The 23,103-nt window shown below is 41.2% G+C and overlaps 1 protein-coding gene and 1 non-coding gene across 2 annotated transcripts; both read right to left on the minus strand.

Annotated features, from left to right (window-relative positions):
- Window positions 1-6,643: 6,643 nt before the first annotated feature.
- Window positions 6,644-6,747, minus strand: LOC124505330 (U6 spliceosomal RNA). Its single transcript, XR_006960618.1, has one exon. It is a non-coding gene; the product is annotated as a U6 spliceosomal RNA (small nuclear RNA).
- An 8,832-nt stretch (window positions 6,748-15,579) lies between these two features.
- On the minus strand, window positions 15,580-15,861 carry LOC124526642 (cytochrome c-like). Its single transcript, XM_047099736.1, has one exon. The coding sequence runs from the start codon at window positions 15,859-15,861 to the stop codon at window positions 15,580-15,582; it is 282 nt and encodes a 93-aa protein (XP_046955692.1).
- Window positions 15,862-23,103: the final 7,242 nt, after the last annotated feature.

A 23,103-nucleotide genomic window follows, 5' to 3' on the forward strand; every position in this document is an offset into this window, starting at 1 on the left:
TGGCCAACATGCCCTCCTCCAAAAAGCAGAATCAATTTACACTCCCATTAGCAGCCAGCTTAGCAGAGTTTATTTTCCCACATCTTTGCCAACAGTGAGTAAGTACATCAATCTTTTCAGTGTTTGCCTGATAGATTACAAAAAAAAAAAAAAGATTTCTTGGTGTTATTTTAATTAGCACTTCTTCTTAAGGCAAGAGTTTTTCAGGACTCTTTTAGATGAATAATTGTCAATGCCAGAGATTACTTTGTACCCTCTCTCTTTGCCCTGTAGGGCAGATATTTAAACTGAGCAAGGTGCCCAGTGGGGAAAGGAACTGTGCAAGGCCATCCTGTGAGTTAGGGGCAGAACTGGGGCTCTCCTCAGAGTGTTCTGAATTCTTTCAGAAATAAATAGAGCCTTTCTTTTGAGCCTCTCTGACACCAGTGTTGTTTTTAGTCTGAATACCAGAGGGAGTAACAGGGACCCATCAGAAGTAAGCCCTTTGGATTAGTCCATCAATGGAGGTGATATAATTAGCTAGGCCATGTGAAAAAGAGAAAACTGAATTTGCTACCTTATCACCAATGGACCAAACACTTAAATGTTTAAAAAAATTTTTAAGATAAAATCAATAAATAAGTAGACTTTAGGAAAAATATGAGTAAATCAGTTCTATGATTTATAAAACAAATCATAAAGGTCTAACAAATTTGATTACTAAATGCTTTAAAACATGTGGCAAAACCTCCACAAATGAGTTTGAAAGACAAAAGGATACTGTGCACAAGATCCCACTTGTTAAAACAAAAAACACACATCAGAAATTACTTAGGCACATACCAATTGTTAGACCAATAAGACTGAAAAGGATAACGCCTGTGAACATGCTTTGCACAAAGGCAATTTTCCCCAATGTAGGCATGGTTGTTAGGACTGTTATCGTGATCTTTCTGGTTTCCAGTGATGGGGCCAAAATCTGTGCAAAAGCGTCAGACAGGGGTGCAGGTATGAATCTAATGGGAGTCCTCTGTGCTTCCTGGATTTTGATGTCTGTGTCTTTCCCCACGTTAGGAAAGTTTTCCACTATGATTTGCTCACATAACCCTTCTACCCCTATTTCTCTCTGTTCCTCCTCTGGGACCCCTATGAGTCTGATGTTGTTCCTTTTTAATGAGCCACTGACTTCTCTAATTCTTAAATCATGCTCTTTTGCCTTAATCTCCCTCTTTTTTCTGCTTCATTATTCTCCATAATTTGTTCTCTATATCACTGATTCTTTGTTCTGCCTCATCCATCCTTGCCACCGTGGCATCCATTCATGATTGCAGCTCAGTTATGGCATTTTTAATTTCATCCTAACTAGTTTTTACTTCTTGTATCTTTGCAGAAAGGGATTCTAATCTATTTTCAACTCCAGCTAGTATTCTTATTATTGTGATTTTAAATTCTGGTTCAGACATCTTGCTTGTACCTGTGTTGGTTAAGTCCCTGGCTGTCGTTTCTTCTTTCTCTTTCTTTTGGGGTGAATTCCTTCGTTTCATCATTTTGAAGGGAGAAAAGGATTTAATGAGGTAGAAAAATTTTTTTAAAAATTAAAGTTAAAAAATATTAAAATTAAAAAATTAAACACACACACAAAATTGAATAAATGATGCTAGATCCTAAGTGTGTTTTGGTATGGGCGTTTAAAGTGCTTGATAGGTTAGAGAAAAAAGGGGAAAGAAGAAAAAAAAAGGAAATTGTTTGAAAATTTGAGAAAATGAATACACTGAAGTAGACCAAAATGAAATGATGGAAGTAAAATAGAATTTGAAAAAATTTACACAAAAGTAAAAAAAAAGCACAAAAATTAAAAATATTTTTAATAAAAATTGAAAATAAAAATGAATTTTTTCTCTTTCTGTATTCAAGAAAAAGAAAAGAAATGAAAAGGAGAAAGAAAGAAAAAAGAAAATTAAATAGATGGACCTAACAGACTGGACACATGACCGAAATTACTTCGTTTTCCCCTAGAAGTCATACTATGAAGTGCTTTATAGTCCATAAACTAACCAGGCGGTGAGACTTCTGTTGAACAGCGAGGTTGGCCCAGTTGGGCGGGGCTTAGTGTAACAGCTTCATTCTCCACTAGATGGCGCTGCTAGCCTACTGGGGTGGATTGTTGTGGCGCTTGTAGGTGCATACGAGCGTGCGTGGGAGTGTTGAAAATGGCATCACCCAGCTACTCAGTCTCTAGTATCGGAACTCTGTTCTCCCCGATCAGCAATTGCACATCTGTCCTTTGTCTTCAGTTTTCGTCCACTCCCAGCTTTTTACACTGTCCGTGACCAAGCCCCAGGTAGTACCTCTCTCCTGAGTTTTGTCTCAGATGTAGCTGTTTTCCGCGGCCCCTTACTTCTGAGGGATTGCGGCTTTGACCCATTCGCCCCTCTAGGGGAGGGTCTCACTGAGCAATGGCTGGGTGCTGGCTGCACCCAGGAACGTTTGTGGGACCATGCTGCTGTCAAAGCCCAGAGACTACGGCTGGGTGCCAGCCCACCCCAGAAAAAGTTCGCTAGATGGTGTAACAGCAGGATTTCAGGGATTATGGAAAATTACAACACACATCTGGCACCAGGCTTCACTCTTAACGACCTTTTTCCAGCACCAGCGAATGTGGCCTTTCTCTGGGGTCTGCTGGGCCCAGGTGGCCTCAACAGTCTCTACCAAATGTCCTTCCAGCAGTGGAGCTGCTTCTCCCCGTGTGGCCCGAGAACCTCCCGGACCCCACTCTGCTTCTGGGGATTCGCCCTTGCCACCAGAGCACTGCCAGGTATCGAGCTGTGGAGTTGCAGACTCTGCACTCCCCCTGTTTACAGTCTTCATGGATTTTAAACCCTCTCCTTTCTCCTTTCTCCCTTTTAAGTTCAGTCCCTGTGGCTGTTTCCAATTTTCCACTTTCTCTCCAGCTGCTTTTGGGGAGAGGTGCTTTTCCTGTGTTCTTCCCACCATCTCTGTCCTCTCTCCACATGCAAAAGCACCACCCTGCCCTCTGCGGCTTCTCTCTCCCCAAGATCACCTCTCCACGCCATGTACCTGCTGAGTTCTGTGGTTCAGGTTGTGCAGGTTGTTGTATTAATCCTCAGATCAGTTTTCTAGGTGTGCAGGATGGGTTAGTGTTGGTCTGGCTGTTTTTCATGGACGTGAGACACACAGAAAACTTCCATGCTGTTCCGCCATGTTGGCTTCCTCTACAAGGGTGCAGGTATGAAGGGGACTATGGGGGTGTCTTTGAAAATAACCACGCTAGGTTTGAATCCTGGCTTTGCTGGCATTTGCCAGTCCTTTGGCAAGATATGTAGCATCCAAATCCTCATCTCCTCATTTGTGAAATGGGGGTGGTGATACCCACATCTCACAGTATCTTTGAGGAAGCAAAGGAATCAATAAGATGATGGATGTGGACTGCCTGGCACAGAGCCTGGCATTTATTAGACAGTTAAAAAAATGTGTGTTCCCTTTCCATTCTCTTCTCTGAGAACCCACAGGGATTTCCCAGACTCCTCATTCATTCAACAATGTCTATTTCATACTACGCATGCTGGGCACCGTGCAGGTGCTAGGGAGACCAGTGTGAATGTGAGAGAGGCAGTTCTTGGTCTCTTGGAGTTTATAGTCTAATGATGTTGGACACAGAACAGATACTTTTGCAAAAATGAATTATTTACAACTGAAGCAGAGCTATGAGGAAAAGAAACCCAGAATGCAGCAGGAGCCTTGAGAAAGCTGAGGAAAGGCCTCTGAGGAAGGGATCTGAGGCACAGGGGAAGCAGCATCAGTTAGAGTGAGGAGAGCCCTAAAACGCCCTGAGCAAGGTGGACCCGGGTTACCTGGAGAAACCAAAGGAAGGCCAATGTGACTGGAGTTTGGGCAGGGCATTCCCAGCTGGAGAATTTTGATTCTCGCATTCCAGACAGAAGTTCATCCCTGTATTGGTCTGGACATTCTATGACCAGGAACTCAATACTTAGGTAAGCTGGTCCATCTGGGCGATGGTTGGTGCCCCTAAAAACTCAGGTGCAACCTGTTGGCTACTGTACCATTGCATCCAGGAAGCAGACCACTGGCGCCAACTACTTGCTCTTAACCTGAAGCGATCAGTCACTCCTTCACCGAGCCTCACTTGTCCTCTCTGGACAAATGTTGTAGTCACCTGCTCTTCTGTCTTCCTCCATGGTCTTATAAGCTCCCCATCAGAAAAGAATGTGTCTTTTTCCTCCCTCTGTCCGCAGCTCCTAGCACAGACTTTGCACATATGAGGTGCTGCTGAGTGTATGTTTGTTGAATGGATAATAAGCGATGCTTTGCAAAGATTTGGTTGTTTGTTCTTAAGTAACTATTACCCCCAATACTAGCTGTGTTTTATTGAACATCTACTGTGTGCCAGGCCCATTATTAATGTTAGCTCATCAAATAGCTTTTTAGGGACTGTCACTATTTTGTCTCCATTTTCCCCTCAGCTTTATATTTTAAGAAATTCAGATAAACAGAGAAGTTGGGAGAACTGTACAGTAAACCCCCACTTCATGTAGGTTCACCAATTTTCCCATAGCTGCTTTATCCCTGTGTACATGTACACACACACACACACACACACACACACACACACACTCACTTTTCCCCTGAACCATTTAAAAGCTACTGATGTGAAAACTCTTCACTCCTGAAATCTTCAGCATGTCTCCTACGAACAAAAACACTTCTCTCCACCATTATGATGTCACTGTCACACTCAACAAATACAAGATTGATAATACCTAAAAATAGTCCATGTTTGAATTTCTCCAGTCGGCCTGATTACATCCTTTATAGCTTTTTAGTTTTCATCTAGAAGTATAGAAAGCATTTAATTGCGATGTCTCTTTAGTCTCCATTAACCTGGAACAATTCTCCCCACTTCTGGCAGGGGGGCAGGTGGTCTTTCACGTGTTTGCCATTTCTGAAGAGTCTAGGACAGTTGTTTTAGAAAATGTCCCGCAATTTAGGCTCGTCTAGTATCGCCTCATTATTTGATCAAGTTATACATCTTTGGGCAAAAATGCTATTCAGATGATGCCATGTTTTCCTAGGGCATCGCATCAGAAGGCACATGTTGTCATGTGTGCCGTTGGTAGTGATGCTGAACTCGATCACTTGTGTGAGATCGTAGAAAATAGATATTGGTCTCTGCCCTTGGTTCCTGGAACAGGGCTCCTGAACCCCTTGTAATGTCCTTTTTCTAAAAAAATTTATTTAAATCCAAGTTAGTTAACATATAGTATGGTGATGGTTTCGGGAGTAGAATTTAGTGATTCATCACTTACATATAACACCCAGTGCTCATCCCAACAAGTGCCCTCGTTAATGCCCCTTGCCCATTTAGCCCATCCCCCCACCCAACACCTTTCCAGCAACCCTCCATTGGTTCTCTGTATTTAAGAGTCTGTTAAGAGTTTGCCTCCCCTTGTAACTTCCTAAGTTATTGGAGCACTAGGATCGTGTTTTGTTCTAGTATTTGGTCTTTCACCCCAGGTCCTGACACTGAGCTCCTGAAACTCTTGTGATTTTCCTAGGGTGATAGGAGTGTCTTTTGCTGTAATGGTGGGCTCCTGGATGGCTCTTGGATGAGGGCTGGTCACCTGAAAGACAAAGCCATGATTAGATGTTTTGAGCTTTCAGCCCTGCCTCTCACTCCCTCTTGAGAAGAGAGAAGGGTCGGAAATGGAGTTAATGATCAATCATGCCTAGGTGATGAAGTCTCTACAGAAGTCCCCAGAGTATGGGGTTCAGAGTGCCTCCAGGTTTTCCAACACATCCACACATGGAGGATGACATATCCCAACTCCATGGCGACAGGAGCTCCTGTGCTCAGGACCCCTCCCAGAGCTCACCCTATGGATGTCCATTTGGCTGTTCCATATCCTTCATCGTAGCTTGTCATAAACTGGTTAACACAAGTGTTTCCCTGAGTTCTGTGAGAAGCTCTAGCAAATTAATTGACACTGAGGATGGGGTTATGGGAGCTTTTAATTTGTTGCCAAATTGGACAGAAGTTGTGGGTAACCTGGGGACCTACTGCTTATGATTGGCATCAAAGTAGGGTGGGAGCAGTCTTGTGGGACTGGGCCCTTAATCTGGGATCTGATCTATCTCCAGATAGATAGTGTTAGAGTTGAGTTAAATCATAGGATACCCAACAGGTGTTACAGAGAATTTCTGGTGTGGACCACCCCACTCCTGCCTCAACCACACATTTGAAGTGTCAGAAGTGAAGTGTTGTGCGTGAGTCATAAAGGAGACACAACGGACTGAGCTGAGTTTTTCTTATGCAACTTGGTTAGGGTGGTGTCCACCAGATGTCTTCACTGTAAAGGTACATTTTCTCTTTGTAATTAATAAGTGGTATCTGGGGAGATACTTTAAGACTGTATGAGTATTTTGTTCCCCCAACAGCTTTTCACATCCATGAATGATCTTACCTGAATCGATTATTACTATGGTGATTGCAAAATGATGATTTTCTAATTTCTTTTACATTTATTAGCTGACAGTCTTCTCTGTAGCAGAGCTCTCTCTCCATTCTTCTTTTTTTTTTTTTTTTTTTTGATTGGAGTGTAGTTATGCACTCATGGATTACCTTTTTTTTTTTATGGAATGCTTTCTGAATTTGCATGTTATCCTTGTGAAGGGCCATCTAATCTTCCCTGTATCATCCAATTTTAGTAGATGTGATGCTGAAGTGAACACTGGATTATTTTTTAATTTAATGTATAGCGATCCTTTATCACCATTGTTCATTTTGATGTTCAACTTGTCCCAGATTTGACCAGCGGGAGATGCTTTAAGCCAGGTTTTGTGTGCTTTAATGCGTCTCCAGTAGCTTTGAGCACTTCTTTGCTCTCTGGCACAACAAGATATTCTAGGTTTACTTTTACCCTTATTCTAAATAGCAGAAAAAGGAGGCCCAGAGAAGTAAAATGGCTTGCTGCCTCACGGTATTTGTGAGATCCTAATCAAGCTCAGGACTTTAAATTCCAAATTTCTAGGAAAGTATTAAGCTGATAGGCCAGCCTTTCCTGTAGTGCAGAAGGGACCTTATCAAGACATGTAGATCCCCAAACCAGCTGAATCTTTAGCTGACTGCACTCAGAGATTGCCTAATAAGATGAAAACATTTGGATTATAACTTTGAACTTAGACAATTAGCAACAGATTCCCAGGATATTTTTTTGATTGAGGAAGTTATAATTTGGGGGGAAAGAGCATAGGTTTTGGATTCCAAAAGAACCAAGTTTTCCTTTAAAACCCAGGAAGGTTCTGCCCTTGTATTTGTCTTTGGGCAAGTTACTTCACCACGTTGAATCCCAGGCTCTTCCATCTGTAAAATGGGTTCATTCATAGAAACTTCTTAGTCTAGTGTCTGATACATGTTAAGTGTTCAATAAATGAAAGCTACTTTACCAACAAGACTGTTATTATTAAAATCTGAGAAAATTCTGTTATTCCGAATTCTGTTATTCTGGGTTAAGGTGATAGAAAAAGCAATGGATTTGGATTTGGATTTAGATTTTGAAGATCTTACTCCCTCTCTGTGACCTTAGACAACTCTTGTCCTCATAAATGAATTTCATTTTCCTCACTTGTAAATCAGGGCTCATGGTCCCTCCCCTAAAACTTCACGGCATCACTCACCAGATTTCATGAGCACTTACTATATGCAGAATAATCAGAATCTTAACATTAAAAGCAAAAGGTAAACATCACTGTACCCCTCCTTTAACACATGATTGATTGGCAGGTTCAGAGCCACTGAGCAGGGATTCCGTCTCGCTCTCTCAGACATGCCCTCTTTCCTTTACATCACAGTGTTCAGAAGAGCAAGTAAGAGCTGGATATGACAGTGTTCCGTAAAGCTGCAGCACGCTCTAAAGGTGATAGAGTATAATCAGCAGTATAATTACATTCCTTCCATGGAAAACATCATTGGGAGGAGAGCAGGAGACTTCGGGTATTTTTTTTTCTTCTTGTCTATCTTCAAGATAATTTGTCAGGGTCTTAGGTTGGTGTTATCTACCAGGGGCCCTTACACTTCAAACAATAACTGGCTGAAGGTAGCAGAGATTCAAGGCAGTCCAGAAGCAAATACCTCAACTGAGAACACCGATAAGAAAAGCTCTTTGAAACTGTAGTTTATCTAGGATACCATTTCTTTTTTGTTTGCTTTTTTTAATTTTCTTTTTATTATTTTTAAAAATTGTATTAATTTTTAAATTTTAATTCCAATATAGTTAACATACAGTGTTATGTTAGTTTCAGATGTACCATATAGGGATTCAACAGTTCCATACATGACTCAGTGTACTCTTTAATCCCTATCGCCTGTTTCACCCATCCCTCCACCCACCTCCTCTCTGATAATTATCAGTTTCTTCCATACAGTTAAGAGCCTGTTTCTAGATTTGTATTTTTCCTCTTTTTTTTTTTTTTGGTTTGTTTTGTTTCTTAAATTCCACTATGAGTGAAATCGTGGTATTTGTCTTTCTCTGACTGACTCATTTTGCTTGGCATTATATCCTCTGGATCCATCCATGTTGTTGCAAATGGCAAGATTCATTCTTTTCTATGGCTGAGTAATATTCCATATATATATATGCATACCACATCTTCTTTATCCATTCATCTCTCGATGGACACCTGAACTGCTTCCATAATTTGACTATTGTAAATAATGCTGCAATAAACATAAGGGTGCATTTATCCTTTTGAATTAGTGTTTTTGTATTCTTTGGGTAAATACCCAGTAGTGGAATTACTGGATCATTAGTAGTTCTATTTTTGATTTTTTGAGGAACCACCATACTGTCTTCCAGAGTGGTTACACCAGTTTGCGTTCCTACCAACAGTGCTCAAGGGTTTATTTTTCTTTACATCCTTGCCAACACTTGCTGTTTCTTGTGTTTTTTGTGTTAGCCATTTTGATAAGTGTGAGGTGATATCTCATTGTAGTTTTTGATTTGCATTTTCTTCATGGCAAGTGATGTTAAGCATCTTTTTATGTGTCTCTTGGCCATCTGTATGTTGTCTTTGGAGAAATGTCTGTTCATGTCTTCTGACCGTTTTTTAATTGCATTACAATAAAACCTTGGTTTGCAAGCATAATTTGGTCCAGAAGCATGCTTGTAACTCAAAGCAATTGTATATCAAAGCAAATTTCCCCATAAGAAATCATGGAAACTCTGATGATTTGTTCCACAACCCCAAAATATTAACATAAAAATGGTTACAATGCTGTAACATAATACAAAATAATAAAGAACACACAAAATATAAAGAAAAAGAAACAAATGAACCTGCCCTTCCCTTTGAAAACCTTCGTGGCTGGTGTGAGGGAGACAAGAGAGAGGAGGGTTATTGTGTAGGACGACTTTCACTGTCACCAATGGAATCACTGCTCTCTATTGGCTCAATGGAATCTTTCTTTTTGTGCAACTTTAACAAGACACCTATCCATTGACACTTGCTTTTGTCTCTTTTTGAGGATCTTGTGGAAATGTGATATTGCATTGTCATTAAACAGATTCATTGCTCGCACTGCTATAGCCTTATTCGGGTGGTGCTTTCCTACAAAATTTTGCACTCTTTCCCACATTTTACACATCTTTCTAATCTCATTTGAAGTGAGGGATTCCCCTGCCATTTTCTTCTCCTTCTCTGCAGACGAGATCTCCTCCATAACCTCTTGATGTTGCTCGAGATGCAGACCCATCAGTATGTCGGTGGTCAACTCCTGCCCATGTTCCTCCACCAGCTCTTCAATATCAGCCGTATTCACCTCCAGTCCCATGGTCTTCCCCAAGGACACAGTTTCATTGACAACTAGCAGCTCCTATTCATGAGCAAGCCCTCTAAGCCATGTCTAAGAACACAATCAGGCCACAGCTTTCTCCAAGCAGAATTGAGGGTTCTCTTGGTGACCCTATAGCAGGCTTTATCCATGATCTTGAGGCAATTCACGATGTGGAAATGATTTTTCCAAAACTCTCAGAGTTAGGTTTGTTCCTTTGGTCACCTTGAAGCATCGCTGAAATAGTGATTTTGTGTAAAGCTTTTTAAAATTCGAAGTGACCTGCTGATCCATGGGCTGGAGGATTGGAGCAGTGTTGGAGGAAGGAACTTGATCTTAATGAACTCAAATTCCTCCAGTAAGTAGTCCTCAAAGCCTGGAGGATGAACAAGAGCATTATCCATAACCAGCCAGGCTTTGAGTGGCAGATTCTCTTCTAAAGTGTATTTCTTCACTGCAGGACCGAAAACTTTGTTGATCCTTTCAACAAACAAGATACGAGTGACCCAAGCCTTGCTGTGGGGCTTCCACAGAACATTTAACTGGCTCTTCTGCACCTTGCATTTCCTGAAGGCTCCTGGATTCTCAGAATGATACATGAGCAGGGGCTTGACTTTGAAACCCCCGCTTGCATTAGCGCAAATGGGAGTGTTTCATGGGCTTGTGATCGGGCATTGCATTCTCTTCTTCTGTAATGTAGGTCCTCTTTGGCATCTCTTTCCAAAAAAGCCCCGTATCATCGCGTTTAAAAACTTGCTCCGGCAGGTAACACTCGGAAACCATAAGCTTCTGGAACTCAGAAGTGAACACCTCAGCTGCCTTAGCATCCCAACTCACAGCCTCTCTGTGCCACAAACCCTATGGATGCCCCCTCTTCTCTTTTTTTTTATTTATTTTTAATTTTTTTTTTCAACGTTTATTTATTTTTGGGACAGAAAGAGACAGAGCATGAACGGGGGAGGGGCAGAGAGAGAGGGAGACACAGAATCGGAAACAGGCTCCAGGCTCTGAGCCATCAGCCCAGAGCCCGACGCGGGGCTCGAACTCACGGACCGCGAGATCGTGACCTGGCTGAAGTCGGACGCTTAACCGACTGCGCCACCCAGGCGCCCCAGCCCCCTCTTCTCTTAAAGTTATCAAACCATCCTCTGCTTGCCTTGAAGTCTTCTTCTTTTTCTGTTGACGTACCTGGCAGTTTACTTACGTCAGTGTACAAGGCCTTTGCCTTCTCTCAGATAAAGTTCTCGGTCACAGTATTACCTGCTAGTTGCTTCTCATTTTTTCAAAACGCAGGCAACTTTTTTACATCTTCCAGAACACATGGCCATTGTTTTGATATTCTCATGACTCCTTTTGCTGCATCTATCCCCCTTCTTTCTTCTTTAATACTATGCAAATGGTCAACATAGACTTCTTTTAAAATCTTGCACTTGCATACCTGTTCATACTTCTCGATGACTTCCTTCTTACCTTCCACCATAGTCATCTCCGTCTTCTTACTACCTTTCTTTTCAACCTTTTTCTGCATGGGGGCCATTGTATACACTCACATCGATGTTGACTGCAGTACAGTATTAATGAACTCTTGCCATAGACTGTATTTAATGTAACTGGTAATAAGGCAGCAGAGAAAGGGGTCTATATCTAAAGGCAGCCTGACCTAGAATGAAGCAAAGCATTCCTAAGCTTTCTCTTCTACGGAAAAGCAAAGGACTGTCCAGAGGTGCTTTGAAGTGGCAAAAAATACACTAGTACCAATTGTGGGCACCTTCCAATGTTCTGAAAAATCAATGATTTCTGCCAAACAGCACAGTCTGAGACTGAGCATCCAACTATGGGAGACAATCACACACAATCCTGCAGCAAGATATAGGTAGGTAGGTAGATAGATAGAAGAAAAAATATTGGCTTAGCTGTGATCATGTGACCTTTGACATCACATACTACTTGTATTGAATGACATTGCTCATTTATCAAGTTAAAATTTATTAGAAATGTTTGCTTGTCTTGCAGAACACTCACAGAACAAGTTACTTGCAATCCAAGGTTTTACTGTATTTGGTTTTTTGTGTTGAGTTATATAAGTTCTTTATATATTTTGGATACTAATCCTTTATTGGATATGCCATTTTTTTAAAAGTGCATTCACTTATTTGGAGGCAGAGAAAGAATGCAAGCAGGGGAGGGACAGAGAGCGAGGGAGGGAGAGAGAATCCCAAGCAGGTTCCGAGCTGCCAGTGCAGAGCCCTGTGCAAGGCTCTAACTAACAAATTGCAAGATCATGACCTGAGCCAAAACCAAGAGTCGGATGCTTAACTGACTGAGCCACCCAGGCACCCCTTGGATATGTCACTTGTAAATATCTTCTCCCATTCAGTAGGTTGTCTTTTAGTTTTGTTGATTGTTTCCTTCACTGTGCACAAGCTTTTTATGTCGTTATTTAGGACACTGTTTTGAAGAAGAAAGAGGATGAGGATGAGGATGAGGATGAGGAGAAACAACCCTAAAATCCAAACCCAGTAACTTCAGTGAATGTCAGACTTCTGGCCAATTCAACTGAGAGCTAGAAAGTGGGGAGGCAAAGTGATCAAAAAGGCTGGCCGATGTCATCACTCCGGGTGGCCGTGCACCCAGATATCAATTCTACTACATTAGATAGGAAAGGCTACTGGGAGACTATGAGCAGTACCTGCCCACCTCTGTGTCCTGAAAAGAGAGAGACACAGGGAAATAGTCTCACATATGGGATACTGGCTCAAAGCATGGATCACTTCCACAGGACAGCAAGCAGTGGATACCAGTGGATCCTGGGAGCCATCCTAGTGCTGTATAAGGCCAGCTGTTCCTGGATCATGGGCAGAGCCCATTAGGCACACAGTGAATCCTGCGGGCATTAGGCCATTGCCACTTTTGCTGTGAAGTGAATTCCTTAGCAAGAGGCTATGCTGTGTGTCGTACCATGACAGAGTGAAAAGCTTTCTGTAAGCCCATGGGCTGTGGTGCTGGCAGAGGCAAAAAAAAAAAAACAAAAACACAGGAAAAGCAAATCCAAATAAAAAATAAATATAAAGTATTTCTGTAAGGACAATTTACTTGCTCCAGATGGAGTTAGTTACCGGCAGAGCAACAGCCAGACATACGAGGGAAAGTGTTAGCTTCCTTCTTTGGGAGAGGGAGGTGCATAGGAAACACTGCAGACAGAAGACTGTTAGCGGGTTCAGATTGTCCGGATCCTCTGAGACCTCCAGACACCTGCATCTTTTCATAAAAGAAACCTGGCAAAGTCATGTGGTCAGCCAACACTGAACGACTTCTCGAATCCAACAACTTCTCGAATCAGAATTTGGCGTCCAGCCATCTCAAGCCCATGGCTTCAGTGAAAGATTCTTCACTCGGCCACAGAAAAGCCCTGAAATTTCAGTCTGTGCCCCGTAGCATGCATCTCAAGACTTGAGCCTCCCATTGTCTCAGTTGAAGATACCTAATGTCCTCAGAAGCAGTCATCTTACTGGTTGTATTATCTTTCCTCTCCCTTTTAGGTTGCTGAGAATTTGACTTCAGCTTTGTAAAAAGTCCCAAGAGAAAAAAACAAATCTGGATACTTTATAGAAGTGAACTCACACGGTAAAAAAAAAAAAAAAAAAAAGTCCCAAGAGACCAAAAGAGATTCTTTTGGTGATCACTGTTCCATGAGCTACTCCTAGTTCCCATACGGGAACATGGTCAGGATCCCAGTGCCTTGCATCTCAGCTCAATGACCATGGATCTGTTAGAGGTAGAGCTAAGTTTTTAATAAAAGACAATCTAGGGGCACCTGGGTGGCTCAGTCGGTTAAGCATCTGACTCTTGCTTTCGGCTCAGGTCATGATCTCACGGTTCATGGGTTCAAACCCCACATCACTCTCTTCCCTGACAGCTTGGAACCTGCTTGGGAGTCTGTCTCCTTCTGTCTCTGCCCTTCCCCTGCTTTCTCTCTCTCTCTCAAAATAAATAAAAATAAACTTTAAAAAAAAGTTTAAAAAAATGACAAAATGCCTAAAAAGAAAAAAAAAAGACAAACTAGAGTGGCCTGCTTTCCCTTGAGGTGAGTTATCCAGGGCAACAGCAACCTCTCCTCCTTTGCTGCACAATCTTCGTGGCATCACAGGTTTTCTTCTGCACAGATGAAGCCCTCGCATCTGGGTTCTAGTTGGCAATAAAGGAGACAAGAGTGGAGGAGTCTTGCTGGATATCTTAGAACTCAGACCCAGGAGTGGCCAGCGTCACTCTCACTTATCTTTCCGCCGGGGAGAAGTCAGATACGTGGCCACCCTGACCACAAGGGAAGCTGGCAGAGATGATCTAGTGGGACAGGCTTATGCCTGGCCACAAGGCTACTTGTAGGCAAAAGAGGGGAGAAGCATTTTGGTGAACAGCTAGCAATCTGCTATATACATCATTCAAAATAGTGCATATTTCCTTGAGGGTCGGTATTAGTTTCCACGGGCTGCCAGAACAAAGTACCACAAACTCAGTGGCTTAAAACAAGAGAAACATATTGTCTCACATTCTGGAGGCCAGAACTCTGAAATCCACCCTGTTGACTGGGTCACGCTCCCTCTAAAGGTGCAGGGAAAGAACTGTTTTTCATGTCTCTTTCCTAACTTCTGGTCACTTTCAGGAGGTTATTTTTGTTTGTTTGTTTTGTTTTGTTTTGTAGATAGGTGCATCACTCCAATTCTGTCTTTTTTTTTATTTTTTTTTTAATTTTTTTTTCAACGTTTATTTATTTTTGGGACAGAGAGAGACAGAGCATGAATGGGGGAGGGGCAGAGAGAGAGGGAGACACAGAATCGGAAACAGGCTCCAGGCTCTGAGCCATCAGCCCAGAGCCTGACGCGGGGCTCGAACTCACAGACCGCAAGATCGTGACCTGGCTGAAGTCGGACGCTTAACCGACTGCACCACCCAGGCGCCCCTCCAATTCTGTCTTGGTATGGCCTTTTCTCTATGTGTCTCTACATTGTCTTCTTTTTATATGTGTCCTAACTTCCTCTTTTTTTTTTTTTGAGAAATGTTAAATATTCTTTATTTAATATTACACATAAACCACACTAAAATGTCTTTAATTAAGCAAAAGGCAACATTTTAAATGCAGGAGATTTTATTTAATTAATTAATTAATTAATTAATTAATTATTTTTCCCCTACAGCATTGCCTGTGAAATGCAGGAGATTTTAATTAAATTGACATAGTTAAGACCAAAAAGGTTAAGTGGACATTGTCAGCTATCTTGCCTTTAACAGGCTAACAAACATAACTTGAAATACATCCGAGTCTTGCTGTTCTGAGACAGTGAAGGGATTTCCTCAGTATTTAAATATATTAATATAACCAGTCATATAAATCTAAATATAAAACCAATCTCCTGTAAGTTTAGAGATGGCATTTACCATCTCCATCAAAAGCTGAACGTTACTAATCAATTCCAATCATATTTTTCGAAGGGGAAAACAACGATAGCACTTGCTGAACCAGAATTACTGTCAAAGTTCAAAAAGCTAATTATATGCATGTAACCACAAGCCAATATTATTTAAATAAGGACTGTCCAAAAGAAATATTCTGTCAGGTGTTCATGATCTGAATTCTGGGTATGAGATCAATTTAAACAAGTCATGAGACATTTTTGTTCTGTAATCAATAAGGCAAAGGCTAACTATTACTCCTTAGTGGCTTTTTTGAGATAAGCTATCTAGTCTGCTCTTTCCCTTGCCTTCTTAATGCCAGCAAAGATAATTTTTGTTTCAGGGATGTACTTCTTGGGATTCTCCAAATACTCCATCAGTGTCTCCTCTCCCCAGGAGGTGCCTTTGTTCTGGTTGGCATCCATGTAAGAAAATCCAGGGGTTTGACCTGCCTTCCACCCAAATAAACCATGGAGATTTGGCCCAGTCTTGTGCTTGCCTCCCTTTTCCGCGTCATGGCGCTGGACACACTTCTGAACAAAAATCTTGCCCTGCTCAACGTCACCCATTTTTTTTAATTAAAAAAAATTTTTTTTATATTTATTGGTTTTTGAGAGAGAGATGAAGTGCGAGTGGGAGAAGGGCAGGGAGAGAGAGGGAGACACAGAATCCAAAGCAGGCTTCAGGCTCTGAGCTGTCAGCACAGAGCCCAATGTGAGGCTTGAACTCGTGAACCAAGATCATGACCTGAGCAAAAGTCTGATGCCCAACCAACTAAGCCACCCAGGCAATCTAACGTCACCCATTTTTAAATTGCTCTTCGGTCGCGCATGAAACGAAGGTGCCTGCTCACAAGCTAGATGCCCCACTCTCTCAATTTCCTCTTTTTTAGGAACCAGTCATTGGATTAGGGCTTACCTTATGACCTTATTTTAACTTGATTGCCTCTTTGAGACCCTATTTCCAAATAAGATTACTTTTGAAGGTACTAGGGTTAGACTTCAACATATCTTTTTTTTTTTTTTTTTTGGTGGGAGGGCTCAGAGCACACAATTCAACCCATAACAGGAAAAATTGTCTGCAACCGACCTTTGGACACTGATATCTGTATCATTTGTAACAGAAGCACACCTAAGAAAACAAAGAGAATGTATTGGAAGGGTATTGGGTAGCTCCTGGAACCAAAGGAGAATTTGAACAAGCAGGCTTTGGGAACAGTAGAAATCTGGGCAGCTCCAGGAAAAAACACAGGGATGTCTCTTTAGGGCCTGCCTTCCAGATGACTCCGCTCCAGTGTCCTTCTGGCCAAGTGCCCCTTCTTTCAAGACACAAATGCCTGGAAGAGTCAGTTGGGTCAGCCTGTGGTGGAACCAGGGACTCTTTAGGGGTTTGTGAATTGGATCCAGTGATAGACAGTCCTGCCATGATCCCTGTGGGAGGGGCAGTTCCCCAAAAGAAAGAGAAGGGCAGCTTCTATCAGAGATGGGGGGAAGGATGTGTTGTGCAGGCAAAAAACCACAGCTGTTTGCTACACATTGTAATTTATTTGAGAAAGATATTTCAGCTCAGGCAGTTACATTTCTAAGTATATTGGCACTTAAAGGAGCCATTTAGTCATCTGGAAAATGCAGGGCTGTGGAAAAATGCAGTGTCACGTGGTAAAAGGAGCATTTGTGGTGGAGTCAGGAGAACAGGTTTTTGGTTTTTGTTTTTAATAATTTGCAAGTGGAATAGCTCTACCCTGACAAGATCAAGAAAAGCTCTTGGAAACAACAAGAATGTTCAACCAAGTATCAAGTTACTAAATGGAAATAAAAACCATATAATACAAATCAATTTGAAAAAAGGCATAACAGAACCGAAACCATTATTCAAATCAGCTACCAAGGCAGTTTGTAAAGGAAAAACTCATCAAAAGTGCAAAGGGTTCTCTGTTAAGAAAAAAAAAAAAAAAGACACTGGATTCTACTTTCAGGCATAAAAAATGAAGGATGGGAAGACTTGAGATTATAAAGATGTCATTTCTCACTGAGTTGATTTATGCAGTGTAAAAATCTCAGCTAAAAAAAAAAAATCACCTCAGCCAATCAGAATCTTAATTACGTTTTTAAACTTGAAAATGAGAGTCTAAAATTCCTAGGAAAATGTCAGGCCCTCATTGCCAACAAGCTTCCTCCCAAGGAACAGGGCCCAAGTTTTGATTCTGACTCTACCACTGAATGATCTGTGAGACTTTGAGCAAGTATATATATAACCTTTTGGTGTCTTATTTTCCTCAACTGTGAAGTGCAATAATTATATTTTCCTGCTTCACAGAGCTGTAGTAAGGATCACGTGAAAGAAAGTATTTGAAAGAGTTTTATAAACTGTAAGGCACTCTTCGTGTTATAACTGTGATTTTTTTTTTATTCCCCCAACAATGTTGGGTAAGTGCAAAAATCACAACTCCTCTTTTTTGCAAAAAACCAAACACCTTTTCTCTTATTAAACTCAGTTACATGATGATTCATAAATGCTGATTTCCGTGGAAGGGAGAGAAAAGCTAATGGGCGTTGCTGTTGTGCTAGAGGGAGCAAGCGTTCACTTGGCCGCTCATGGGTCCTGTGAGCCCAACAAGATGTTTATGCCTCCCAGTGGCCCCCTCTTCTCCATCCCTCCATCCCGAGTTCATTTCCCATTGGTAGAATGGAAGGTTTTGGACTTCATGGGGTTTGAGAGAAAAAAAACTTTGGAGTCTTTACAGATCTCAGTTTGAACCCTGGTGCCAGCACGTACCTTAGATAAGTCACCCTTTCTTTTCCTGGGTTTCAAAATCTATCAGATGGGGATGATAATATTTACTTCACCAAGAAGACTCGAGAATTAAATGTGATAATAAATACAAAGTGCCTGAAGCGTGGTAAATGCTTGATAAGTGGTAGCTCTTGTACTTGCCATAATGTTAATAATAGATATAAATTAATAAATATAAATTTTATTATTATTACCTCTAAGGGCCTGTGCAGCTCTGAAAGTCTAGGATAATATGTCAGAGCAAAGCTAAAACAGGGAGAAAACAGAAGATTCCCTTAATAGGACTTGAGTTAGTATTGCAAGTGGGACATTCTTCTGGAAGACAGGCTGTGTTCACAGGGCCTTATATAACCTTGGTGACTCACTACCAGAGCTTAGCTCAGCCTTGCCTCCTCTGAAAAAAGGGGAGAGAGGAGGGCAAAGCCATATGGTCTTGGACAGAGGAAGGCCCTGGTTGGGAGGCTGCAGCCGATGGTCCCTCAGAGAGTCTACTCTAACTAGATTTTTATTTTTATTTTTTATTTAATTTATTTTCATGTCTATTTATTTTGAAGGACAGAGAGAGAGAGTGCATGCATGTGCACACACACGAGGAGAGGAGGGGCAGAGAGAGAGGGAGAGAAAGAATCCCAAGCAGGCTCCACGCTGTCAGCAAAGAGCATAATGCAGGGCTCGCTCTCATGATCTCATGAGATCATGACCTGAGCTGAAGCCAAGAGTTGGACATTTACCCGACTGAGCCACCCGGGTGCCTAACTAGATTTTTAAATTCTTATAAAACGTGTATTTAATTGAGGGGTTTTCTTTTTCTGCAAATAATTTTTTAAAAGATGTTTGTTATGTGTTATGTTATGTTATGTTATGTTATGTTATGTTATGTTATGTTATGTTATGTTATGTTATGAAGGCTTCATGCCCAGCTCAGGGCCTAATGCAGGGCCCAAACTCATGACCATAAGATCAAGACCTGAGCTGAGATCAAGAGTTGGATGCCCAACTGACTAAGCCACCCAGGTGCCCCAAGATTTTATTTCTAAGTAATCTCTGCACCAAACGTGGGGCTCGAACTCACAACCCCAAGATCAAGAGTCAGATGCTCCACTGACTGTGCCCCTTCTGCAAATAACTTTTGAGGTAGGCACTATTGGTGGCCAATCCAAAGCTACAGCCCTCTACTTCTCTGAGGGCAGAACCCTGATATTGGTCAGGATCAGGCAGCTGTGTGGGTCAGGAGAGAACGCTGCAGCCTCAGGCCAAGGAGTAGGAGGAAGGTTGACTATTCTTGCCAGTGATTGGTTTGAGAATGGCCACGTGACACAATTTGGGCCAATGCGATACGAGGGGATGCCTGTCCTGGGGCTTCCAGGAAAGTTTTCCTCATTCTTAAATGAAGGACACCCCTACACTTTTGGTGTAGTGTAATCCCTGTGGAGGGTGTATTAGTCTCCAATTGCTATGGTAACAAATTACCACAAACTTGGTGACTTTAAACAACACAAATTATCCTCTTAAGAGTTCTGGGAGTCAGAAGTCTCGCTGGCCTGAAACCAAGGCGTTGACAGGTGCTCTGCTCCCTCTGGAGGGTCCGGGGCGGGGAGAGGGGGGGAGGATTCTCTTTCCTTGTCTTTTCCACCTTCTGGAGCTTCATTCCTTGAATTCCTTGGGACATCGCCCCTTCCTCCATCTTCACGGCCAGGAATGTAGCAGATCTCTCTCTGCTGTTTTCATGTGGCCTTCGCCATGGTAAAACCTACCTCTGCCTCTCTTATAAGGATACTTAGGACTGCATTTAGGGCTTACCTGCATCAGCCAGGATTCTCTCCTTATCTCGAGATTCCTAGTGCATCTGCAAAATCCTGTTTGCCTTGTAAGGTGACATCCAGAGATTTCTGGAATTAGGACACAAATATCTGCGGGAGCCACTAATCATTCTACCATAAACAGGATTTGGGCAGCAATTAACAAAGTTACCTGTGCACTGTTTTTAAAGTCAGGTTTATTGAGGTATGGTCTACATTTAAAATTAACTCTTTAGAGTGTAGAGTTCTGAGCTTTGACAAACACATAACTACGCAATTACCACCACAGACAAAATGTACAGCAGTTCCATCAATCTAAGAAATTCCTATGTGGTGCCCCTTCGTGGTCAAACCGTCCCCTGGCCTCAGCTCCTGGCAATCACTGATCTACTCTCTGTCCCTATAGTATTGCCTTTTAGAGAACGTCATATAAATGGAATCACGGAGTATGTAGCTTTTTAAATCTGGCTTCTTTCTCTTAAAATAATGCATTGGAAATACATCTATGTTGTGATGTATCAGTAGTTTGTTCTTTTTATTGCTGGGTGGCATTCGGTTGTAGAGATGTATTACAATTTACCCATCAGGTGAAAGACACTTGAGTTGTTTCCAATATTCGGCAGTTATGAATAAAGCCTCTATAAATGTTCAGATATTGACATGGTTTCTGCGAATATAAATTTTCGTTTCTCTTGAGTAAATGTATAGGAAAGAAACTGCTGGGTTGTATTAGAAATGTATATTAAACTTCATAAGGGATTGCCAAAGTGTTTTTCAAAGCAGCTATGCTTTTGTACTCCTGTTAGTGATGTATGAGAGTTCCAGGTGCTCCACATCCTCATCAGCATTTGGTATTGTCATTGTTTCTCTCCTAATTTTAATCGTTCTGACAGGTTGCACAGCGATAAAGCAATCCCACTTCTAGAAATCTATCACAGGGATGCCCCGGCAAAAATGTGAAAAGATGTTCATACAAGGCTATCCATGCAGCTCTGTTTGTAAGTGCGACAGACTGAAAACAATCCAAAAGCCCATCAATAGAAGACTAATTGAATAAACTGTGGTACCTCCCCCAAATGGAGTATTATGGAGCTGTACCAAGGAGTAAGAAAATTCTCTATGATTATGGTGTGATGTCCAGGGTATTATATATATACATACTATATATATATATATATATATATATATATATATATATATACACACACACACACACACATATATTTATGTATATACATATACATATATAAACGTATATATAATATATATAATGTATTTTATATGTTTTTTAATGTTTATTCATTTTTGAAAGACACAGTGTGAGCAGGGGAGGGGCAGAGAGAGTGGGAGACAGAAATCTGAAGCAGGTTCTAGGTTCTGAGCTGTCAGCGCAGAGCCTGATGCAGGGCTCGAACCCATGAACTGTGACATCATGACCTGAGCCGAAGCTGGATGCTTCACTGACTGAGCCACTCAGACCCCCCTCCAGGATATATTTTTAATAAAATGAGAAATGTAGAAAATAAGGTATAGAGTATGTAATCATTTAACTACAAATAAAAGAAGAAGCTATAAAAATTTAATACAACACTACAATAGCAGAGAGAGAGACTAGAGAGGATAAGGTAGAATCCAGACTTTTAAAACCTTGTTTTGTAGATTTAACTATGGAGCCCTGTAAGTATTTTATATAAATTATAAACAAAATTAAATTAACAAAAACAATCCTTAGAAATTGAAAGTAAAATGAAATAAAGATGATCCTCCTTTGTACATTCAGTGGATGACATAACCACACAGAATGACTTTGAGTGACTTTTTTTTTAAGTTTATTTATTTATTTTGAGAGAGAGAGAGAGAAAGCGTGAGTAGGGGAGGGGCAGAGAGAGAGGGAGAGCGAGAGAATCCTAAGCAGGCTCCGCATTCTCAGCCTGGAGCCTGATGCGGGGCTCGAACCCAGTAATGGTGGGATCGTGACCTGAGCTGAAGTCGGACGCTTAACTGACCAAGCCACCAAGGCACCCCTGAGGGACTTTAAATCACCATCCCTAAAGGGATATATCCAAAGATGGAAAGACGTACATGTTATGGGATTAAAAGTAAGTAATTACATCTGTGTCCTTCAAAACTGAGACATTTGACTTAGAGATACAGATTAGGATTGGTGAGGCTGAGTGAAAACTATAGTTCTGCATTTCAGTTGGAATTATCAGTATGAACATCCCATACCTTTTATCTTTGGAAAATAATATATATTTCCTTGCTATAACAACTAAAAAGAATTAACAAAATAACACATTTGGGTTTTTTTTTAATTTTTATGAATATACTTTATTGTCAAATTGGCTTACATATAACACCCCAGTGCTCATTCCAACAGGTGCCCTCCTCAATGCCCATCACCCACTTTCCCCTCTCTCCCACCGCCCCCCCCCATCCACCCTCAGTTTGTTCTCTGTATGTAAGAGTCTCTTACCGTTTGCCTCCCTCCCTCTCTGTTTGTAATTATTTTTCCCCCATGGCCTTCTGTCAAGTTTCTCAAGATCCACATATGAGTGAAAACATATGATAACTGTCCTTCTCTAACTGACTTATTTCACTCAACATAATAAATATAACACATTTTGAAGACAATCAGGGAAAAGGAGCCCTTTTGCAGATTTGATGGCACTGGGAAATGATTGTCAATATTTTTAGCTGTGATTATGATATTGTGATTACTTTTTAAAAAGGAACTTGTATCTTTTAGGCATATATTCTGAGATATTTACAGAAGAAGTAATGCAATGTCTAGGATTTGCCTTGAAATAATCTGAAAGGAGGGAAAAGGCATGTGAATGTGTAGATGATACGGGGTGACCGTGCTGTGATAGCTGTGAGAGCTGGCTGATGAGTATGTTGGAGTCATTATACAACTCTTTCTATTCTTAAGTGACTTAATTTTTTTCATACTATAGTAGAGTATTTGTAAAAAAAAAGTTATATGAAAAAGTGTGAATATTGTGTGAGGATGTGATGCTTGGAGCTGCTGCAGCCATCTTGTGACCATAAGCATACAAGCCTGAAGTCAGAAGCATCCAAATTGATAGATATTTCATTTGTGTAAGTTCACACTTGTTAAACTGGCTAATTATAAAGCTAGTTAGTGAGGAAATGAGGTATTTTTGATGGATACAAGTATTGAAATTTTTTGCAGTGTATGTACATGAGATTTCTTCT

Source organism: Lynx rufus, unplaced genomic scaffold, assembly GCF_022079265.1.
Source record: "Lynx rufus isolate CCGP_SWC_20201006 ecotype Redwood Valley unplaced genomic scaffold, mLynRuf1.p SCAF_10, whole genome shotgun sequence".
NCBI classification, from domain to species: domain Eukaryota; kingdom Metazoa; phylum Chordata; class Mammalia; order Carnivora; family Felidae; genus Lynx; species Lynx rufus.